This window comes from Rhinolophus sinicus, linkage group LG13 (genome assembly GCF_036562045.2).
Source record: "Rhinolophus sinicus isolate RSC01 linkage group LG13, ASM3656204v1, whole genome shotgun sequence".
NCBI classification, from domain to species: domain Eukaryota; kingdom Metazoa; phylum Chordata; class Mammalia; order Chiroptera; family Rhinolophidae; genus Rhinolophus; species Rhinolophus sinicus.
In genome coordinates, this window is record NC_133762.1 from 15,941,530 (window position 1) to 15,958,336 (window position 16,807).

The 16,807-nt window shown below is 51.8% G+C and overlaps 2 protein-coding genes and 2 long non-coding RNA genes across 5 annotated transcripts in view; 2 read left to right on the forward strand and 2 right to left on the reverse strand.

The window, feature by feature from the left end:
- Nucleotides 1-102: 102 nt before the first annotated feature.
- On the reverse strand, nucleotides 103-13,279 carry CHRNA3 (cholinergic receptor nicotinic alpha 3 subunit). Of its 2 annotated transcripts, XM_019751245.2 has the most exons (6): nucleotides 13,044-13,278; nucleotides 11,354-11,493; nucleotides 11,204-11,248; nucleotides 9,537-9,646; nucleotides 3,901-4,912; nucleotides 103-1,304 (listed from the first exon to the last, which is right to left on the reverse strand). In XM_019751245.2, exons 1-6 carry the CDS (start codon nucleotides 13,096-13,098, stop codon nucleotides 1,176-1,178), a joined length of 1,491 nt encoding a protein of 496 aa, XP_019606804.2. In that variant the 5' UTR covers nucleotides 13,099-13,278; the 3' UTR covers nucleotides 103-1,175. The 2 variants fall into 2 exon arrangements, with proteins under 2 accessions (XP_019606804.2, XP_074173659.1); XM_074317558.1 differs by lacking the exon at nucleotides 11,354-11,493 and having other exon boundaries at nucleotides 13,044-13,279.
- Nucleotides 4,846-15,958, forward strand: LOC109457956 (uncharacterized). The gene is made up of 4 exons (XR_002139125.2): nucleotides 4,846-4,977; nucleotides 6,057-6,224; nucleotides 7,949-8,064; nucleotides 15,861-15,958. It is a non-coding gene; the product is annotated as an uncharacterized LOC109457956 (long non-coding RNA).
- Nucleotides 15,213-16,807, reverse strand: part of CHRNB4 (cholinergic receptor nicotinic beta 4 subunit) — a 10,464-nt gene continuing 8,869 nt past the window's right edge. The window contains exon 6 of the mRNA XM_019751247.2: nucleotides 15,213-16,089. Within this exon, the coding sequence (XP_019606806.2) occupies nucleotides 15,949-16,089 (141 nt within the window). The 3' untranslated portion in view covers nucleotides 15,213-15,948. The remainder of the gene's footprint in view (nucleotides 16,090-16,807) is intronic.
- The window catches only part of LOC141568144 (uncharacterized), a 14,819-nt gene continuing 14,005 nt past the window's right edge, over nucleotides 15,994-16,807 (forward strand). The window contains exon 1 of the long non-coding RNA XR_012491168.1: nucleotides 15,994-16,116. This is a non-coding gene — a long non-coding RNA (uncharacterized LOC141568144). The remainder of the gene's footprint in view (nucleotides 16,117-16,807) is intronic.

Genomic DNA, 16,807 nt, shown 5'->3' on the forward strand with positions numbered 1-16,807 from the left:
AAAAAAAACAAAGCCAGTAGCTTAATCAAAATGTGTTACTATTAAGAAAGAACCTAAAACAATAAAACTCTTAGAAGAAAAAAGGATAAATGCTTTGTGACATTGGATTTAGCAGTGATTTCTTGTATATGACACAACAGGCACAGATTTAAAAACATAGACAAATTGGACTTTATGAAAATTTAAGAATTTTGTGCATCAAAAGATACTATCAACAGAGTAAAAAGACCACCCACAGAATGGAAGAAAGTATTTGCAAATCACATATCTGATAAGGGATTAATATCCAGAATATATAGCATGTATACATATTAACAAAAGAAAAAATTCAAGAACGTGCAAAGGACTTGAACAGACATCTCTCCAGAAAGATACACAAATGGCCACTAAGCACATGAAAAGATGCTCAACATCACTGATCATTAGAGAAACGCAAATCAAAATTACAGTGAGACACCGCCTCACACCCATGAGGACGGCTACTACCCAAAAAACACAAAATGTTGACAAGACTGTGAAGAAATCGGAACTCTTGTGCATTATGGGTGGGACTGTAAAATGGTGCAGCCATGGCTGAAAACAATATGATGCTTCCTCAAAAAGTTACAAACAGCATTACTATATGATCCAGCAATTCCACTTCTGGGTATATGTCCAAAAGAATTGAAGGCAGAGTCTCCAAGAGATATTTATAGAGCCATGTTCACAGCAGCATTATTCGCAATAGCTAAAATTTGGGAACAACTCAGGTGTCCATCAGTAGATGAATGGATAGCAAAACATTCTGACATCTGCTGCGACGTGGATGGACCTGGAGGACGTTGTGCTGAGTGAAACAAGCCAGTCACAACAAGATGAACACTGATTCCACGTAGATGAGGTGCCTGGAGTAGTCAGACTCAGAGACAGACCATGGAATGGTGGTTGTGAGGGGCTGAGGGAGGGGAGGATGGGAGTTATTGTTTAACTGATATACATATAATTTCAGTTTTACAAGATGCAAAGAGTTCTGGGGATAGAGGTGATGGCAGCACAGCAGAGTGAATGTATTTAATACCACTGAGCTGTGCTTGTAAAATGGTTAAGATGCTAAATTTTATGTTAATTGTGTTTTAGCGCAATTTAAAAACAGAGCCTCCCCCCCCCCCCATTCGCCTCAGGCAGATGCACAGTGTTTACAAGTCATCTCGGGCCATCAAGGGCTGCAGAAACAGCCCGGCTGTCCCTAAAATGCACACCAGGATGAATACCCACAGAAAAATGCGATCGATCACCATGGCAACATACTTCCAGTCGTCTTGAATCTGAAACGCAAAAGGAAGAATTATGAAAGAGGGAAAAATAAAGCACGGAGAAGACAGTGTGAACACATTTTCAATCCTGAACGTTTAATAAATATATTGCAGCAGCAGCAGCCACCATTCCCTCCAAAATGCAAGCAACCTATTTTTTCAGTGATGCAGTCTGCAGAAATGTTCCATTCTCAAGTTTCTCTTCAGGCCCTAGAGAAACAGTATCAAACATGTCATGTTATATCCGCTTTAAATCAGCAATTCTTAATGTATACATTACCTATTTTTTCTAAGTTGAATTCCAATTTATAAAGCTTGTAAAGCTAGTTAGTTGACCTCCACCTCTGTAGAGGAATTTGGGCCTTTGTTAGAATAGCGAATACATCATTTCCCTTTGTTTCAAAGTACTAGTTCTTACCCTGTTTTAGACCCTAATTTCCTCTTAACATCTGTTCCAGGAATGACCCATCATCACTCCTGCTCTCCCTGCCCCCGCCTCCCCGCCCCACAACTAACCAAGTGTCATCTTCAGTTATAAGGCCAAAGAATCATGGAATTCTGTACGGTTATAGAACAGGCTAAAAATCAGAAATAATTGCTGATAAAAAGTACAAGACGGAAAAAAGAGCAAGACTAATTGTATATAATAGGACTTCAATTGAGGCTGGAAGTAGGAAGGGGATTGTATGTTAATTATACTCCTAGACAACTCAGAAAGCAAGGAAACCATAATTGAATTGAGAAAGAGAGAGCCGATGAATCAACTGATTTGGAAGAAATAATCACATAACAAAGAGCCAGCATGTGAGGCAGTAATTTAATTAAGTGACATTGAAATCGTGTGGGAGAAAGGATTTATTTCACTGTGAAGAGCTGGAGTAAATGTGTCCTCTCGGTGACACCAAGGAGTCTAGGTACAATTGCAATCATAATGCTGTCTTTGCCATAAGGTACTTTATTTGAATTCCTAAGATTCTGGTGTGCAAGTGCTTCAAATACACAACAGACCCCGTGTTCTCTCCCCACCTCTGTGGCTAAAGGTCAGGCCTGTGAGGCGGGGTAGAAAGCAGAGGTTTGGAGACAGACTGGTTGTGATCCCAGTTCAGCTGCTTTCTAGTCGTGAACATCTGGGTGTATTATGTGACCTCTCTTCGTCTCAATTTCCACATCTGTAAAATGGGGATAAGAACAGTACCTACCGCAGAGGGTTTTTATGAGGTTTAAATGAAATGATATGCCCGACACAGGGTCCTTATGAATGATACGTATTGATGTTAATGCTGATTTTAAAATGACCATTATCCAAGTATAAATCTTCCTCTGACAGCAATTCACAGGGTTTAGCCTGCTGAAGAGAGATGGGACTTCGGTCTCACACAGGGATAAAAGAGTGCTACAGAAAGAGCTGGGGGAAAATTAATGTTATGTCTGACTCTTAGTCTTTAAGGGGTTATGATATTGGCCATTCTCTGGAAACACTGGACTAATGAGGACTAACAGGTACACAAGTTTAGGCAAAATGCTGAACGAACATGAGTTCCTGGCTGCCTCCCCCAGCCCAGCCCTGGAGGTGCCCCACAAGACTGTTAGGACCTGGGAAGGTGCGGCCTGGTGAGTGTGAGCTGGGTTGTCCTGGGGGGTGGGTCTGGGCAGGGGAGGGCTGGGGAGAGCCTGGAGCTCTGCTCTTTTCTCCTGTCCACTCCCAGCCGGGTGGGCGGGGCTGGGGTGGGGTGCGATGGGGTGTCAATTGGTTCAAACACTTTGGAAACCTTACAGTATCCACTAAAGTTAGAAACGCAGCTCTCCAGTGATCCAGCGGTTCCACTCGTACATATTCAAGAGAAATGATTATATGTGTTCATCAAAAGACACAAATAAGAATGTTTGTAGCAGCGTCATTCAAAATAGCCCCAAACTAGAAATAACCAAATGTCCAGCAACTGTAGAATAACAAAGCAGAGGGCAGCACAGTTATATTGTGGAATAGTACACACCAATGAAAAAGACACAACCGAAAGGATAAACCTCGAAGACATTTTGTTGAATGAAGGGAGCCCGACATGAAGGCGTTCATACTATGTGATCCATTCGTATGAAGTTCAAGGACCAGTGGTTACGGAGGAGGGAGGAGGTGCTGAGTGGGGAGAGGCGAGAAGCTCTGAAAATGTCCTGTATCTTTACTTGCCTCATGGTTACATGGGTGTACACAGAATGCAAAAAGTCATCGAGCTGTGCACCTAAGAGGTGCGTACTTTATGTAAATTATACCTACGTGGGGGAAAACACACAATTAGAAAGTAAAATTAAAAATCGAAGCTGAGCTGACCAACACTAATTGGAGATCACTCCAGCCTGTCTCCTGATCGACCTCTTGGCCCGGGCTGCTGGCACCATATACTCACAAGCTCTGTTACCCCATTTTAGAAGATAGGCTCAGAGAGGGGAGGTGACATGTCCCAGGACATGGAACTGGCAATGGAAGAGCTGCCTTGAACACAGGCCACTGACTCCAGAGCCTAATTTCTTAACCCAGCCCTAACCTGTACCCATGGGAGCCAATGCATGTTTGTTGAGTGAATGAAAGACAGACGTAATGACATGTCCTTACCTCTTTGGCTTCATTTTGTGCTTTCATATTTTCAGCAATATACTTGACACTTTGGATGGCTTCTTTGATTTCCGGTGACAAAGCAGAGACGGACAGCATGGCATTGACAGAGTCAGAGCTGGAGCTTCTTGGGAGGTTGGCACTGAAATTGGAGACTTTCACCCTGCGGTGGTGGCAGTAGCTGCACATCTTGTCCTGGCAGGGGTGGCCTTCCTTGCAGCCTCTGGACTCCGTGCGGCTGAAGCAGTTCAGGTTGGAGAGCTCAGCACTGTAGACGGGTCGCGGCCTCTGAGTGGTGCCCTCGTTGCCCACCGGCCTCGTCATGAACATGACCCTGGGAAGCACGTTCAGGAATATGGTCTTCACCCACGCGGGCATCGTGTGCGTGCTCGGGGTTCTGTAGTGCACGTTGAGCACAAAGACGGTGATGACGATGGACAAGGTGACGAAAATCATGGTGAACAGGAGGTACTCGCCGATCAGGGGGATGACCAGCGAGGTGGACGGGATGGTCTCGGTGATCACCAGCAGGAAGACGGTCAAGGAGAGCAGCACGGAGATGCACAGCGTCACCTTCTCGCCGCAGTCGGACGGCAGGTAGAAGACGAGCACGGTGAGGCAGGAGATGAGCAGGCAGGGGATGATGAGGTTGACCGTGTAGAAGAGCGGCAGGCGCCGGATGTACAGCGAGTACGTGATGTCCGTGTAGATCTCCTCGCAGCAGTTGTACTTGATGTCGTGCTTGTAGCCGGGGGCCCGGATGACGGCCCACTCGCCGCTCTCCCAGTAGTCCTTGAGGTTCATGGAGGAGCCGATGAGCACCAGGTCGATCTTGGCCTTGTCGTAGGACCAGGACCCGAACTTCATGGTGCAGTTCTGGGAATCAAACGGGAAGTAGGTCACGTCGATTTTGCACGAGCTCTTAAAGATGGCCGGAGGGATCCACGTCACTTCCCCCGTGTACTTGAGCAAGGCTTTGGTCTTGTCGTCCACCTGGAAATCCCCGACGGCACTGCAGAGACGAAGGGGAGGGTGACGACACATGGTCATTGCCACGTGGCCGCCCCACACCAGCAGGTGAGTGAGTGGCGGCGAGACTGTGGGATGTGAGAGCTCAAAGTGCCGTGAAAGGTCTCCTCATTCGCCAGCACGTTTACCAATGGGGACACTGAGGCCCAGGAGCCTTCCCAGTGGGGGTGTCACTGGTTCATCCACAACGTACAGCACCCGACTTGATAGTTACTGAGATACCCCAATGCCAAGAAGGGAAATTTTTCCCTTTAAATAAAGAAATGGCCTGAAAGTTGTCACTGTGGATGCAGGTGGCCTTTGGGGATATTTGCCACCCTCCGTCCCTGTGGTTTGGACCTCAGTCATGCCTTCTCCTTCAGCTTCCATTGGGCGCCCGATATGTGGTCTCGTACGTGTGTGCGAGGCCACTGTGGGAGCCCACTCCCTTTAAACTGAACCTGACAGGTGGGTTTATGACCACACCCCATCTCAACCACTCCCCACACTCCCCACCCCTCCCAGCATTGTTTTAGAACGAACAGTCGTGTTCTGATTCCTCGTCTGTCAAATCCAGTATAACGCGTTTCTTTACACCTGCTGTTTCCCTATCTCGCCACATTCTTCCCGTGTTTCTTCTTCCTTCCTTTTAGCTATGTGTACCCTGACTTTATTTTCACACAGAGATACATAGCTTTTTTAGATCTGTCTTGTTGGTATTTATAAGCTGGGTTGTTGAACAGAAGAGTTGCTGATGTCCAACTCAACCCCTTGTCGGTCTTATGTCTGTGTGGGCCAGCCGTCCTTCCAGCAGCAGCCTTGCCCAGGGAGAGCTCGTTCCCCTGGATCGGCCCTGTGGATTTCTTAGAGTTCTGCATTTGAAGGCATTTAGGTCCCTCAAAAGGGAACAATCACCAAACCCATTGCCCAAAGAGCTGAGAAAACGAACAAAGCTAAGCATTTAGGGATATTTTTGTGCTCCTGTTACTGGATGGGGCCACGTGAAAACAGAAGGGGTGTGCCCAGGGCGTGGCTCCCCGCTAGTCTTTGGCCTCCCGCCCCACGTGCCTCTGTTGCACGTGGAGACTTGATGCCAAAGCTGGAAATAAGCTTACCTTGGTGCTGGAGCCCATGTCTGCTTTTCCTAGGGGTGCTGGTCACTGTGCTGAGGCCCACAGAACCTGGCTGGGTCTGCCTGGACCAGAAGCCTGTTTGCTGCCGGGGCAATGTCAGCAGCCCGTCTCTGCCACCGGACGACAGAGACGATGAAGACCTAGCTGGGACTGACACAGCACCAGCCACACAGAGGGCACTCGGTAAGTGCTTTTGACTGAATGAATGACCAGAAAATAAAGCTCTCACCTGCACAGGGCACCCAAGAGATGGCGGCAGCACACACAGCAGAGGTGGGAGGGTCTGAGCCAGTGTGTTGCTGAACAAGAAAAGGCAGGGTGGCTGGTGCCAGGGACTAGCTGAGGTATCACTTTAACAGAAGGAAAGGTTAAGAGTGTGAGTGGGGAGAGGGTGCTGAGTGGTGGGAGAAGGAGCAGGAGGGCATCAGTTTTTTCTGATCCCTCCAAATTCCCTTAGAAAAATAGGGCAGCCGGGATAGCAACTGACAAAACCTACTAACCACATGGTCACCAGAGGTTCCATGGAACCCGTGGACCTCAGAATATGGGCATGTGGGGTCGAAGCCCCAGCACCAGCAGAGCCTGCGCAGGAACATGTGGGATTAGCTACGGGCTGAGGAAGAGAAGGGGGAGATCTCATGTCCTAAGAGCCCCAGACGGAAATCACCAGGAAGTATCTGCCCCTCAGAAAAGAAGACCCCACTCTGCGTTGAATCTTCAGCAGGGGAAACAGTGAATCAAAGGGCCCCACAGCTTCTGGTTTATGGGAGGGAACAAAGAGAGGTGGTGGGATCCACTGAAGGTCTGCAGAGGAGTCAGTCAGCCCAGTGTGGGCTCTCGAGGAGCTCGGAAATACCTCCCAAAACTCCCTTCCAGCTGGAGAGACCCACCCTGAAAAAGACTGCTTAGGGTAGGATCCAGACCGAGTGGGGCAGGGTGAGAAGAGAAAGTTCAGAAACTAAAGAAGCTGCTGCTCTCAGACCAGAGGCGGCTGCATGAGAGGCCTGCCCTCTAATGCTCCGGGGTAACTAGGTGAGGGGGGCTGTCAAGCAGGAGAAACAAGAAGCCCGTCCTGAGCCACTGCCGCCCGCTCTGGGAACTTGTCTTAAAAGTTCAGAATAGGCCGCCTATTTAAACAAGAGCAACAGAAAAGGATCGGATTGAACTCCACATCAACAGACAATAAGGAAAAGATAAAAATGAATAACAATAACACCAGCCTTAAGTGCACGCCGGCAGAAATACAGCCACAGAGCAGATGAAACTGATAACCTGATATTACCAATCGATCTAAAAGAAAGTAAGAAACCTTCAGAAACTCTGAAAGAGCAGCGTGAATCAGAACTAGAAAAGTTAACAAATAATTTGGCTAAGCAATAGGAGGACATATAAAGAACTGACAGAACCTAGGAAAGAATTAGGAGAAAAGAAAGAAAAATCATTTTAGAAGCAAAGACTAAACTAGAAAAAAGCAGAACAAGCAGACACCGTGGAAAGCATAGTAATGGAAATAAAATACAGAAAGGAGAAAAATTCTTTTAAATCAAAGACAAAGAAAGAATTTGAGTGAAAATAACATAGGGAGAATATAGGTAAATAAGTTCCAATATATGTATAAAGGACTTTCTGGAGAGAGAATCAGAGCCATGGAACAGAACAAGTGTGAAAAACAGTAATTCAAAAAAAGTGGAGTAAAAGGCTTATGTACGTGGGACAGAGCAAAACCAGTGGACTGTAGAGACAAAGGAATAGTATCCCTCGGTCACCCACGCAGAAGAGCAGCCCACCTGTGCGTAAGCTGGCTCCGCATTGCAGTGTGCCCAGAACAGTCCTGGCCTACATCTGTGCTGCTGCCACCTTACTAACAGTGTCCCCTTTTTCTCCCCAAACTCACATGATTTGACAAGAACAAGAAAATCAGACTGGCATCAGATTTTCACAGCAACACTTCGTACCAGAACACGAGCCAGCGTTTTAAAGATTTTCAGGGAAGGAAGGACTGAGCCAAGGATTTTCTCTCCAGGTAAGTGACCGAAAAATATCCCCTAAAGAGGCCGCTGCGGGTTTTGAGCTTGTGAGAACTTAGGGTATCTTGCGAGCACTTTCTGCGCATTCTGTTAAGAGTGCACTTCAGAAAACAAAAGCTCATAGAAGAAACTTTGGCGTAAGAAGGTAAAAGGTGTTTTTTGTGTTGAAATGAAGAGAAAGAGTTGGATGATTTTCTCTACGTGTTATTATGTTCAGCGTCAGATTCTAAGGACATTCCTTAGGATATTTGCTTGTCCCGAGTCCAATTTGAAGCACTTCACCATGTCTCTCAGTGTTGTTGCCAGCATACATCCTAGAGCACTGCAGCAGTTCAGCCAGGATTTCCAGCAAGCAAACAGCTCTGCTATTTAAATCGTAAGATTAAGAATTTTGCCCACTTTCTCAGTTCTAGCTCAGCAGAAGTTCTGAACACACTGTCTGCTCCCCAACAGCCTTTGCACAGGGGACTTCTAGGGCGCTTCACATTGTAAAACCAGCTGAGTTTATCTTGTGTCCCAGTTCTCTAAGGACCGATTTACAAATACAAATTGCATGAAAGAATCTTATTTATGATTGCTGTATTTTCTTGGGAAAACAGTCAGTAAAACACAGACCATCTCTGAGTGGTTAAAGATCCCCCTTCTTTAAGCTACTGACCAGAAAGTGGGGTTCAGCCCAAAACATAGCTTCTCCAGTCATCATACTAATAGTAAAACATGTTAATTTGTACTAATACGGCATAAAAACCTAAACGCAGAATTGTCTTATTCATTAAAACCCGATTAGACTAATTCTGTATGAAATGTTGTGCTGAAAAATGCTTAATGGTTGAAACATTATAACTAGAGCTAAAGCACAGCTGTGAAAATGATGTGTTTTAATACCCGAGAACAAGCTAGCACATACTGTAAAATACCGGTTGAAATTCTCGTATGTTTGCCTAATAACAGAGCTTATGTGTGGAAAGTGTCAGCTCTGTGTGGCCTTAGGAGAGCGGTGCCATGATGGGCAGGCTCAGAGCGGCAGAGGAGGGAACTGAGGCTGCCTGCAGCGGGTGGGAGCTGCGATGGGGGCGGGCTGGGCAGGCAGGGGGGCAGAAGAACAAGCCTCCGTGAGGCCTGAGCTCATGGCGCCCGCTGGGACCCGACGCACAGGAAGGCCAGTCCTAGGCAGGGCCTGGAGGCCGATGCCCCTCCGTGTGCCCCCTTCCTGCCCTCGCTCTAGTCTGTCACTGCTCATTTGGCTGTTAAAACTCAGGCCTGTCTCCCCTGCTGCACAGCTGGCTCCCAGAGGCAGGGAGCTGTCTGCTCTATGCACACTGTTTCTCCAGCCACTGGTACATAGTAGGTGCTCAGTGGATACCCGTGGATGAGCCAGTGAATGAAGTTCTATAGGAAAAGTCTGGGGAGGGCCAGGCTGTGAGGGCAGCAGGCCAAGGCCCCAGGGGTGGGGGCCGCCCGCCCTTACTTGTTGTACAGCACGATGTCTGGCTTCCAGATCTTCTGTGCAGGGACGCGCATGAACTCCGCCCCGTCATAGTCGGCAGGGTTCCACTTCAGCTTGTAGTCGTTCCAGATCTGGGGGGCAGGCAGCAGAAGGGCCACGCGGGTTACTTGTCCTGACACCACCCACCTCGGTGAAGTCCTTAGCCCTCCCCATCACGGAGCCGCCTCCATGCTGCAGACCGCACAGCCTAACCTCCCATGTGGGTGCTGGGGGGGGCAGCACTGGGCCTGTGCAGGCCGCCTCCTGGCTCTCCCGGAGCCACTGCCACCGTGACTGGGCAAGGCTGTTTCTCCTGTCACACAAGCACCACTGGTGCTTGCTCTGGTCACTTCTAGTGCCACGTCCAGGCCCATGCTGTAAGCTTATATGTGTCCGTCTCCAGGAGCTTCTCAGGCATGTTCCCACCAAGCCCCAGTGACGGGGTGCCACACAGAACAAGCCCCAATAACATGGTACCAGTCACACACAGAACAAGCCCCAGTAATGGGGTGCCAATCACACAGAACAAGCCCCAATAACATGGTACCAGTCACACACAGAACAAGCCCCAATAACGGGGTGCCAATTATACAGAACAAGCCCCAATAACATGGTACCAGTCACACACAGAACAAGCCCCAGTAATGGGGTGCCAATCACACAGAACAAGCCCCAATAACATGGTACCAGTCACACACAGAACAAGCCCCAGTAATGGGGTGCCAATCACACAGAACAAGCCCCAATAACATGGTACCAGTCACACACAGAACAAGCCCCAGTAATGGGGTGCCAATCACACAGAACAAGCCCCAATAACATGGTACCAGTCACACACAGAACAAGCCCCAGTAATGGGGTGCCAATCACACAGAACAAGCCCCAATAACGGGGTGCCAATCACACAGAACAAGCCCCAATAACATGGTACCAGTCACACACAGAACAAGCCCCAGTAATGGGGTGCCAATCACACAGAACAAGCCCCAATAACGGGGTGCCAATCACACAGAGAACCCTCTTCTACCTCCAGGTTGGGCAGGGTTGGCCTCTGAAGGGTTCTGGGGCCCTCTGGGCCTTGGGTGCAGAGGCTGGGAGACCAGAGCCTTGAGCCCTGAGAGGAGAGGTGAGGCTGCGGCCTGAGGGGACGTGAGCACCGAGTGGCCCACCTGGCTTTCCAGCCTCCTGGGGGAAAGGGAGGCTGCACGGGCTGAGCGCTCAGTTGGCTGGGCCGGTGGAAGGTCATTGTTAGGCCAGGTCTGGGCACAGCCTCCCTGGGGAGGACGCATGGAAGACGATTTCGTTGGCCTCAGTCGGAACAGGAAGTCCAGAGCGCCTGCTCCCACACTACCAACAGCGACCACACATCTGGTTCTGATTTAAGGGTGCGTTTCGGGAGCCAGGGCTCCAGGCCCAGATCTGTCCCATTTTGTTGTGTGACCATGGAGGAGCCTTCTCCCTCCAAGCTGTTATCTGTGGCTTGAGGGGCCGGGCCCTGCGGTCCTTCCGGAGGGGAACCATGGGACCCAAGCCCAGGAAGAGACAGCCCAGCCGGTCAGTAGACCCCAGCTTTGGGCCCTGGTTGGTTCACGGATAGCAAATAAAGTGACTACCACGAGGGGCCGCAGTGCTCAGGGCTGGTCACTTACTTGCTTGAGCCACAGGTTGGTCTCCATGATCTGGTTCACCTCATCCTAGAACGACAGGTAAAAGCAGATGCGTGAAGCACAGAAGCAGGCTGGCTCTGGGAAGCCTCTTCCCGAAGCCCCGTACCCCACGGCTGTGGCTCCCGCACTCACCACCTTCACCAGCTGGGACATGGACACCTCAAACTGGATGATGACGGGGTCAGACACGTTGGCCACAGGCCGGATGATCTCGTTGTAGCCTTCGAACAGCCTCTCAAACAGACGGTGCTCGGCCTCGGAGCCACTGGCCACTGAGGGAAGCAGCCCTGTCAGACCCTTCTCCTCACCAGGGATACCTGCCCACTACCGCTGCCTCTCTACCTGCTGGGGTCCTCTGGGACCTCTAGCCTGTCAGGCTGGTTTCTCTCCTTCGAGTTACAGATTGGCAAACTGAGGCCCAAGAGGGGTAGGGAGTCCATGAGCTCACACACGCTCAATGAGAAGCACAGTGGCTGCAGGCCTGGACCCTGAATGACAAAAACCCTGTGAGCTGTGTGAGTTTAGGCAAGTGGCTTAACCTCTCTGAACCTCAGTTTCTTTATCTGTAGAAACAGATTATAAACGTGTCTACCCCGTAGTGTTGTTACGAGCGAGGTGCTCAGCTCAGTGCTGGCATATGGTCACAGCTCAGGAACTCTGCTTATCTTCGTTGTTGCAGTGGGGCCGGTGTGTGTTGGCCTAGCTATGGCCACTAGCTGCTTCCGTGATGGAGATGACCAGTCCACTCCCAGGGGCAGGGCCACCTAGGGCCATCCAGGGCAAGTGTTCTGCCTCCCAGCCTCCCAGTGGGAGACTGCAGGCAGGTCTGGGACTCTCCTTTATTCCAATCTGCACCCTGTCGTGGTTTGGCCACCAACTGTCTGTAGCCCTTCACGGCTCCCATGGTCTCCGAGTGTGACCCAGGGTTCTTGCTGATGCTGTCTTTACGTCCTGATCAGAGACCGGCACCTCTCTGAAACCCTTGGGGACCCCTGTGTTCATAAGCCACACCCCAAGCATCTCAAGTCAGCTGTCTGTGGCTGCCCACTTACAGATCTGGGGACAATGGGGAGTGGAAGTGGGGGATCCTTGGTGAAGTACCACCCAGCTCATGGAGGTCTTGAAATGGGATCTTGCCTGCTCCTTTGCCACCACCCCAATAAAGGAGGGGCCACAGGCATGAGCTCCGTGGGGAATGCAAGGTGCTCTGAGTAGTGGGGCCCTGGGCACTAGGGGCGCATACATGGCGTTCTGAGGGCACAGCCACAGAGCCTTACCCTAACAGGGCCCCCTGCAGCCCTGCCAGACCCGCAGTCCTTTTGTACAACCAGCCCTCCCAGGCCAACCGAACAGCCCTCGGCGGCAGGTCAGGGCCACTTCTCCCTACCGGGCTCATGGTGGACGCTGAGCAGAGGCAGGAGGCGCCCTCGCTGCAGGGAGCGAGGAGAGACTCAGACCCGAGGGGAGGCGGGTGCGCTCTCCACCCTGCCAGGGGTGCCTTGGTCAAGTCTTTACCTTGCTCTGGCCTCAGTTTCCCCACCTATGCTGCAAACGAGGAGGCGGGCGGGATTAGGCAGTGGAGCCGACGCCCGGGTCGTACCAGTCGGCACCCAGCGCACCAAGCAGGTCTCTGGAGGCGGTGCACCGAAGGGAAACGGGCGTTCCCACCCAGCTCGCCACCGGCAGAGGGAATCCGCGTGTGTCGGGTCCCCAGCCCCAAGCCGCCACTTCTGAGTCCCTCACGGTGCGCTCCCAGCGTGACGGCTCGGATCTCGCGTCCGCTCTCGGGCCACCGGTCCCTTCGGTCCCCACCCGCGCTTACCTGGTAGCAGCAGCAGCAGCAGAAGTGGGGGCGCCCGGAGCGAGTAAGCTCCCATGGCGGGTCCGCCCGGCTGCCGGGAGACCCGGCGCGAACAGGAGCGGACCGGGTGTAGCGGAGACAGACTCGCCGGTGGGCTCCCTGCGCAGCGCCCACTCTGAGTCAGACGGGGCGGAGCTCCGGGCTCCCCGCAACCCCGCCTGCTGCGGGCTCCAGGGTCTGGGCTGGGCCCTGTGTCAGGGTGTGTGTGCGGCGGCCAATCAGAGCATGGCTGCCGGCCCCCCCCCCCAGGGGGTACCACGTGGGATTCTCTGCTCTGGGTGTCCCACGTGTGTGCCAGCACCCGGTGGCTCTTCGCTGGGGTCCTGGGATCGCTGAGAGCCTCTCACACAGCTCAGATTTTGTTTGACGTGATTAAGTAGGTGTTAAATCTTTTTGGTGTGATAATGGTATCTGTGGTTTTGAGAGTCCTGCAGGGTAGGGGGCAGGGTGGGAGCCAGCTGAGACAGTATGAGCGGGGAGTTGGTCCTTGTTGAGGCTCAGGGAGGAGTTCTTGGAGGTTTTTAGAATGCTTGAACTGCTCCTTAATAAAAAGTGAAACAGAAGTGGGGGGGAATGAGGTGCTGGAGATGGGGCCATCAGAAAGGGCACTGCCCTCCCAGCCTCTGGCCCCCACCCCATCTGCACCTCTGGAGGCATCAGGAACCTGCAGTGACCAGGCCACTGTGGGCCCTTTGGCCTCTCTGACCACTGCGGGGGGGGGGGCGCACCTGCAGGCTTCCTTGGGGTCCCTTCATCACAGGACAGGTGAGTCGCCTTTATTATTTCAAGAATAGGCCTTTACCTACATTAAAACCAGACGCAGGAGACATGTTGCAGGACCCAGAAAATGTGTGTAAGAATTGGGGCCTACCTCTCAGCCCGCAGTTAGTGCAGCCTCATTCTGGCCAAAAGCCCTTCATTTGGAAAAGACCGCAAACTTTACATGCCCTATGGAGGACTCATGTGTAGAAGATACAAAGAATGCTCAAAACTCAAAAGTAAGAAGAACTAGGTGTGAGGGGCCTTACTGGGGTGATGCAAATATTCCAAAATTGGATTAGGGTGATAAACTTACCCAAACTGTGGAATTGCACACTTAAAATGGGTGAATTTTATGATATGTAAGTTATATCTTATTATAGTCGTTTTTAACTCTTACTCAACAGTAAGAAAACTAAAACCCAATTTTAAAAATAAGCAAAAGAATTAAAACAGATACTTCATCAAAGAGGATATACAGAAAGTAAAAACAAAACAAAACAAAAAACCACAAAAAGATGTTCAACATCACTAACCATTAGGGAAAAGCAAGTTCAAAGCCGGAGGTACCCTCACATCCACTGAGGCAGCTGCAGTAAGAGTCCGGTGCACCACGAGCGGCCACCGAGCAGCTGGGCGCCTCCTGCTTTGCTTGTGGGAGTGCACGACAGCATGGCCGCCCAGGAAACACTCTGAGAGTCTCATGTGGGTTAAACATCCAGTCCCGATAACCCAGCAGTCACACTTCTGAGTATTTGTCTAGAGGAATGAAAACTTGTCACATAGGAATACATGGGTGTTTATAGCCGCTCAATTCATAATTGGCCCCAACTGCTAACCCCCTGAGTGTGACATCCACATGACAGAACACAGCTCAGGGAGACAAAGGAACAAACTGTTGGCACCCTCAACGACCTGGATGAGTCTCGAAGGCGTCAGTGTCAAGGTGGCACGCTATGTGTTTCATGTAAGTGGCGTCGTTGAGAAGACAAAACCCCAGTGACATAGGAGGACGAGTGGCTGCAGGGACAGGCCCCGTGAGGCAGCGCGTAGATTCTGATTACACGAACCTATGCATGTGTTAAAACCCATTCTCCTGGCAGAAAGGCAGTTTTGTATCAAATTGTATACTTTTTAAAAAGTACTACTCAGTTCCACAAATACGCTGAGTGCCTACTAGGCGCCGGTCACTGTGGGGGGCAATCAGAGCATCTGAGGGGTGCACACGTGGGCCGTGGGCTGCTGTGAGCTAAAGCAGGGGGGGACCTGGCTGTGGCGCACGGAGGGGCTGCCCGCCCTTGCTGTCATGTGGGGAACCAGGGCTGGCTCAGAGGAGGGGCACGAGCTGGAAGGAGGAATTGGAGCCATTCATTCACTCAGCAAACATGTATTGAGCACCTGCTGTGTGCCGGGCTCTGTGCTGGGCCCCGGGGATGGTGCAGTGAACGTGACGGACCGGGTCCCTGCCCTCACGGAGCTCACATGCTAGTGGGTGAGTGTGGACCATACACATGCCAGCAAGTGAGAACCTCAGCTACTGAGGAGCTCGAGAGAGGTGGCGGGGCCGTGGCCGTGGGGGAGGATGCTTTGCAGTGGGTGACTGGGGAGACCTCTGAGAAGTGGCGTCGGGACACTGGTGGGTTGCAGTGGAGCCCTGGTGATGCAGCCACAGGAAGAGCCTGGGAGGTACTGGGGGAGGCAGGTTTGGGTAGAAGTTACTGCAGACGCACAGCTGTCTGCTGGGGAGGGTCCTGAAGTGCGTGAGCGACACACGAGGGGGTGGGGGGAGACGGTGCGAGGTAACATGCCCTGCACATAGTAGGTGCTGCTGTTAAGCTTGTCCTTATCCTGGTGCAGGGAGAACGACTGGTCAGAACTAAACTGTCCAAAGCCCCTTCCTGTCGGGGTTTCCTGGCTTCCAGAGGCCTTCAGAGGGGACAGTTAGGCCCCCAATCCTTGCCCCTCCCGTGCTGTGGCTGTTTGATGGGTTGATGGCCGATGGTATCATATTTCATTTAGGGCCTCAGCAGCTGCGACCCAGAAGAAAACAGCAAACTGTCCACATCACCTCACCCCACAACTGGGGTCCTGGGACAGACGGGGCAGCCTAGGGCCCCTCGGAGGGCGTGTGGTTCTGGAAGAAGGGGGGCAGGAAGAGCCCCACAGTGCCCAGCACACACACAACCACGAACACCCACAGGAACAGCCGGTCGATCACCATGGCGACGTACTTCCAGTCCTCCACGACCTGTGGGCAGACAAGCCGATCACACGGGTGAGTGCTGGGTCCTCCCTGCTCTCCCCCAGTCCCCTGAGTTGGGCTGGGGCCCCACAGGCTACTTGGGGTAGCAGGTTCTGAGAGTGAGTCGTGCCCCAGCTGGGTGCCTCTATGACTCTCAGTCCCCCTCCACCTGCCCCTGCAGCCAAGCCCCTGGGAACTCAGGTTGCATAGAAAGGTTAGAATGTGGTTTGAATGTGATTCAAACCAAACCTGATTATAAAAAGGACAAGGCCTGAGGAGCACAGGCCCTTCTCTTATTGTCACCCCAAGCCTGAGTTGGCTGCAGGGAAGGAAGATTTGGGGCCCACCTTGCTGAGCAGGGGTGGGGCACTGCAGACTGCAGGATGCGGGAAATCCTGCTGTTTCATTTGCTCGATTTGTTAGTGGCTGCTAGTCTGTAATTGAGGCCCAGCTTCTCCCCCCCCCACCCCCCCCACCCCCCTCAGGCCCCCTCCCTCCTTCCCCACACCATCTGGGTCTCTCGCAGCGCCACCGGGTGTGGAGCTGACAGAAACCTGACTCGCCTGCAGAGGGCCACCACAGAGGCGCCTGCCTCCTGCCTCCTCTGCCTGGGGAGACCCCCAGAGACCCAGCATCCCGGCCTCCCGCCCCCAGGCCTGTGTGCACACGGCCCATCTGCATCCCTCTGACATTGTCCGAGGTGGGGGCGGCCCCATCAGAAGTC

Coding starts and splice junctions, on each gene's coding strand:
- CHRNA3 (XM_019751245.2), bottom strand. CDS start 13,098: ATGGGAGCTTACTCGCTCCGGGCGCCCCCACTTCTGCTGCTGCTGCTG. Junction 11,494..13,043: donor GCTGCTGCTGCTGCTACCAG/GTAAGCGCGGGT, acceptor TGCTTCCCTCAG/TGGCCAGTGGCTCCGAGGCC. Junction 4,913..9,536: donor GACATCGTGCTGTACAACAA/GTAAGGGCGGGC, acceptor TCGTCTCTGCAG/TGCCGTCGGGGATTTCCAGG.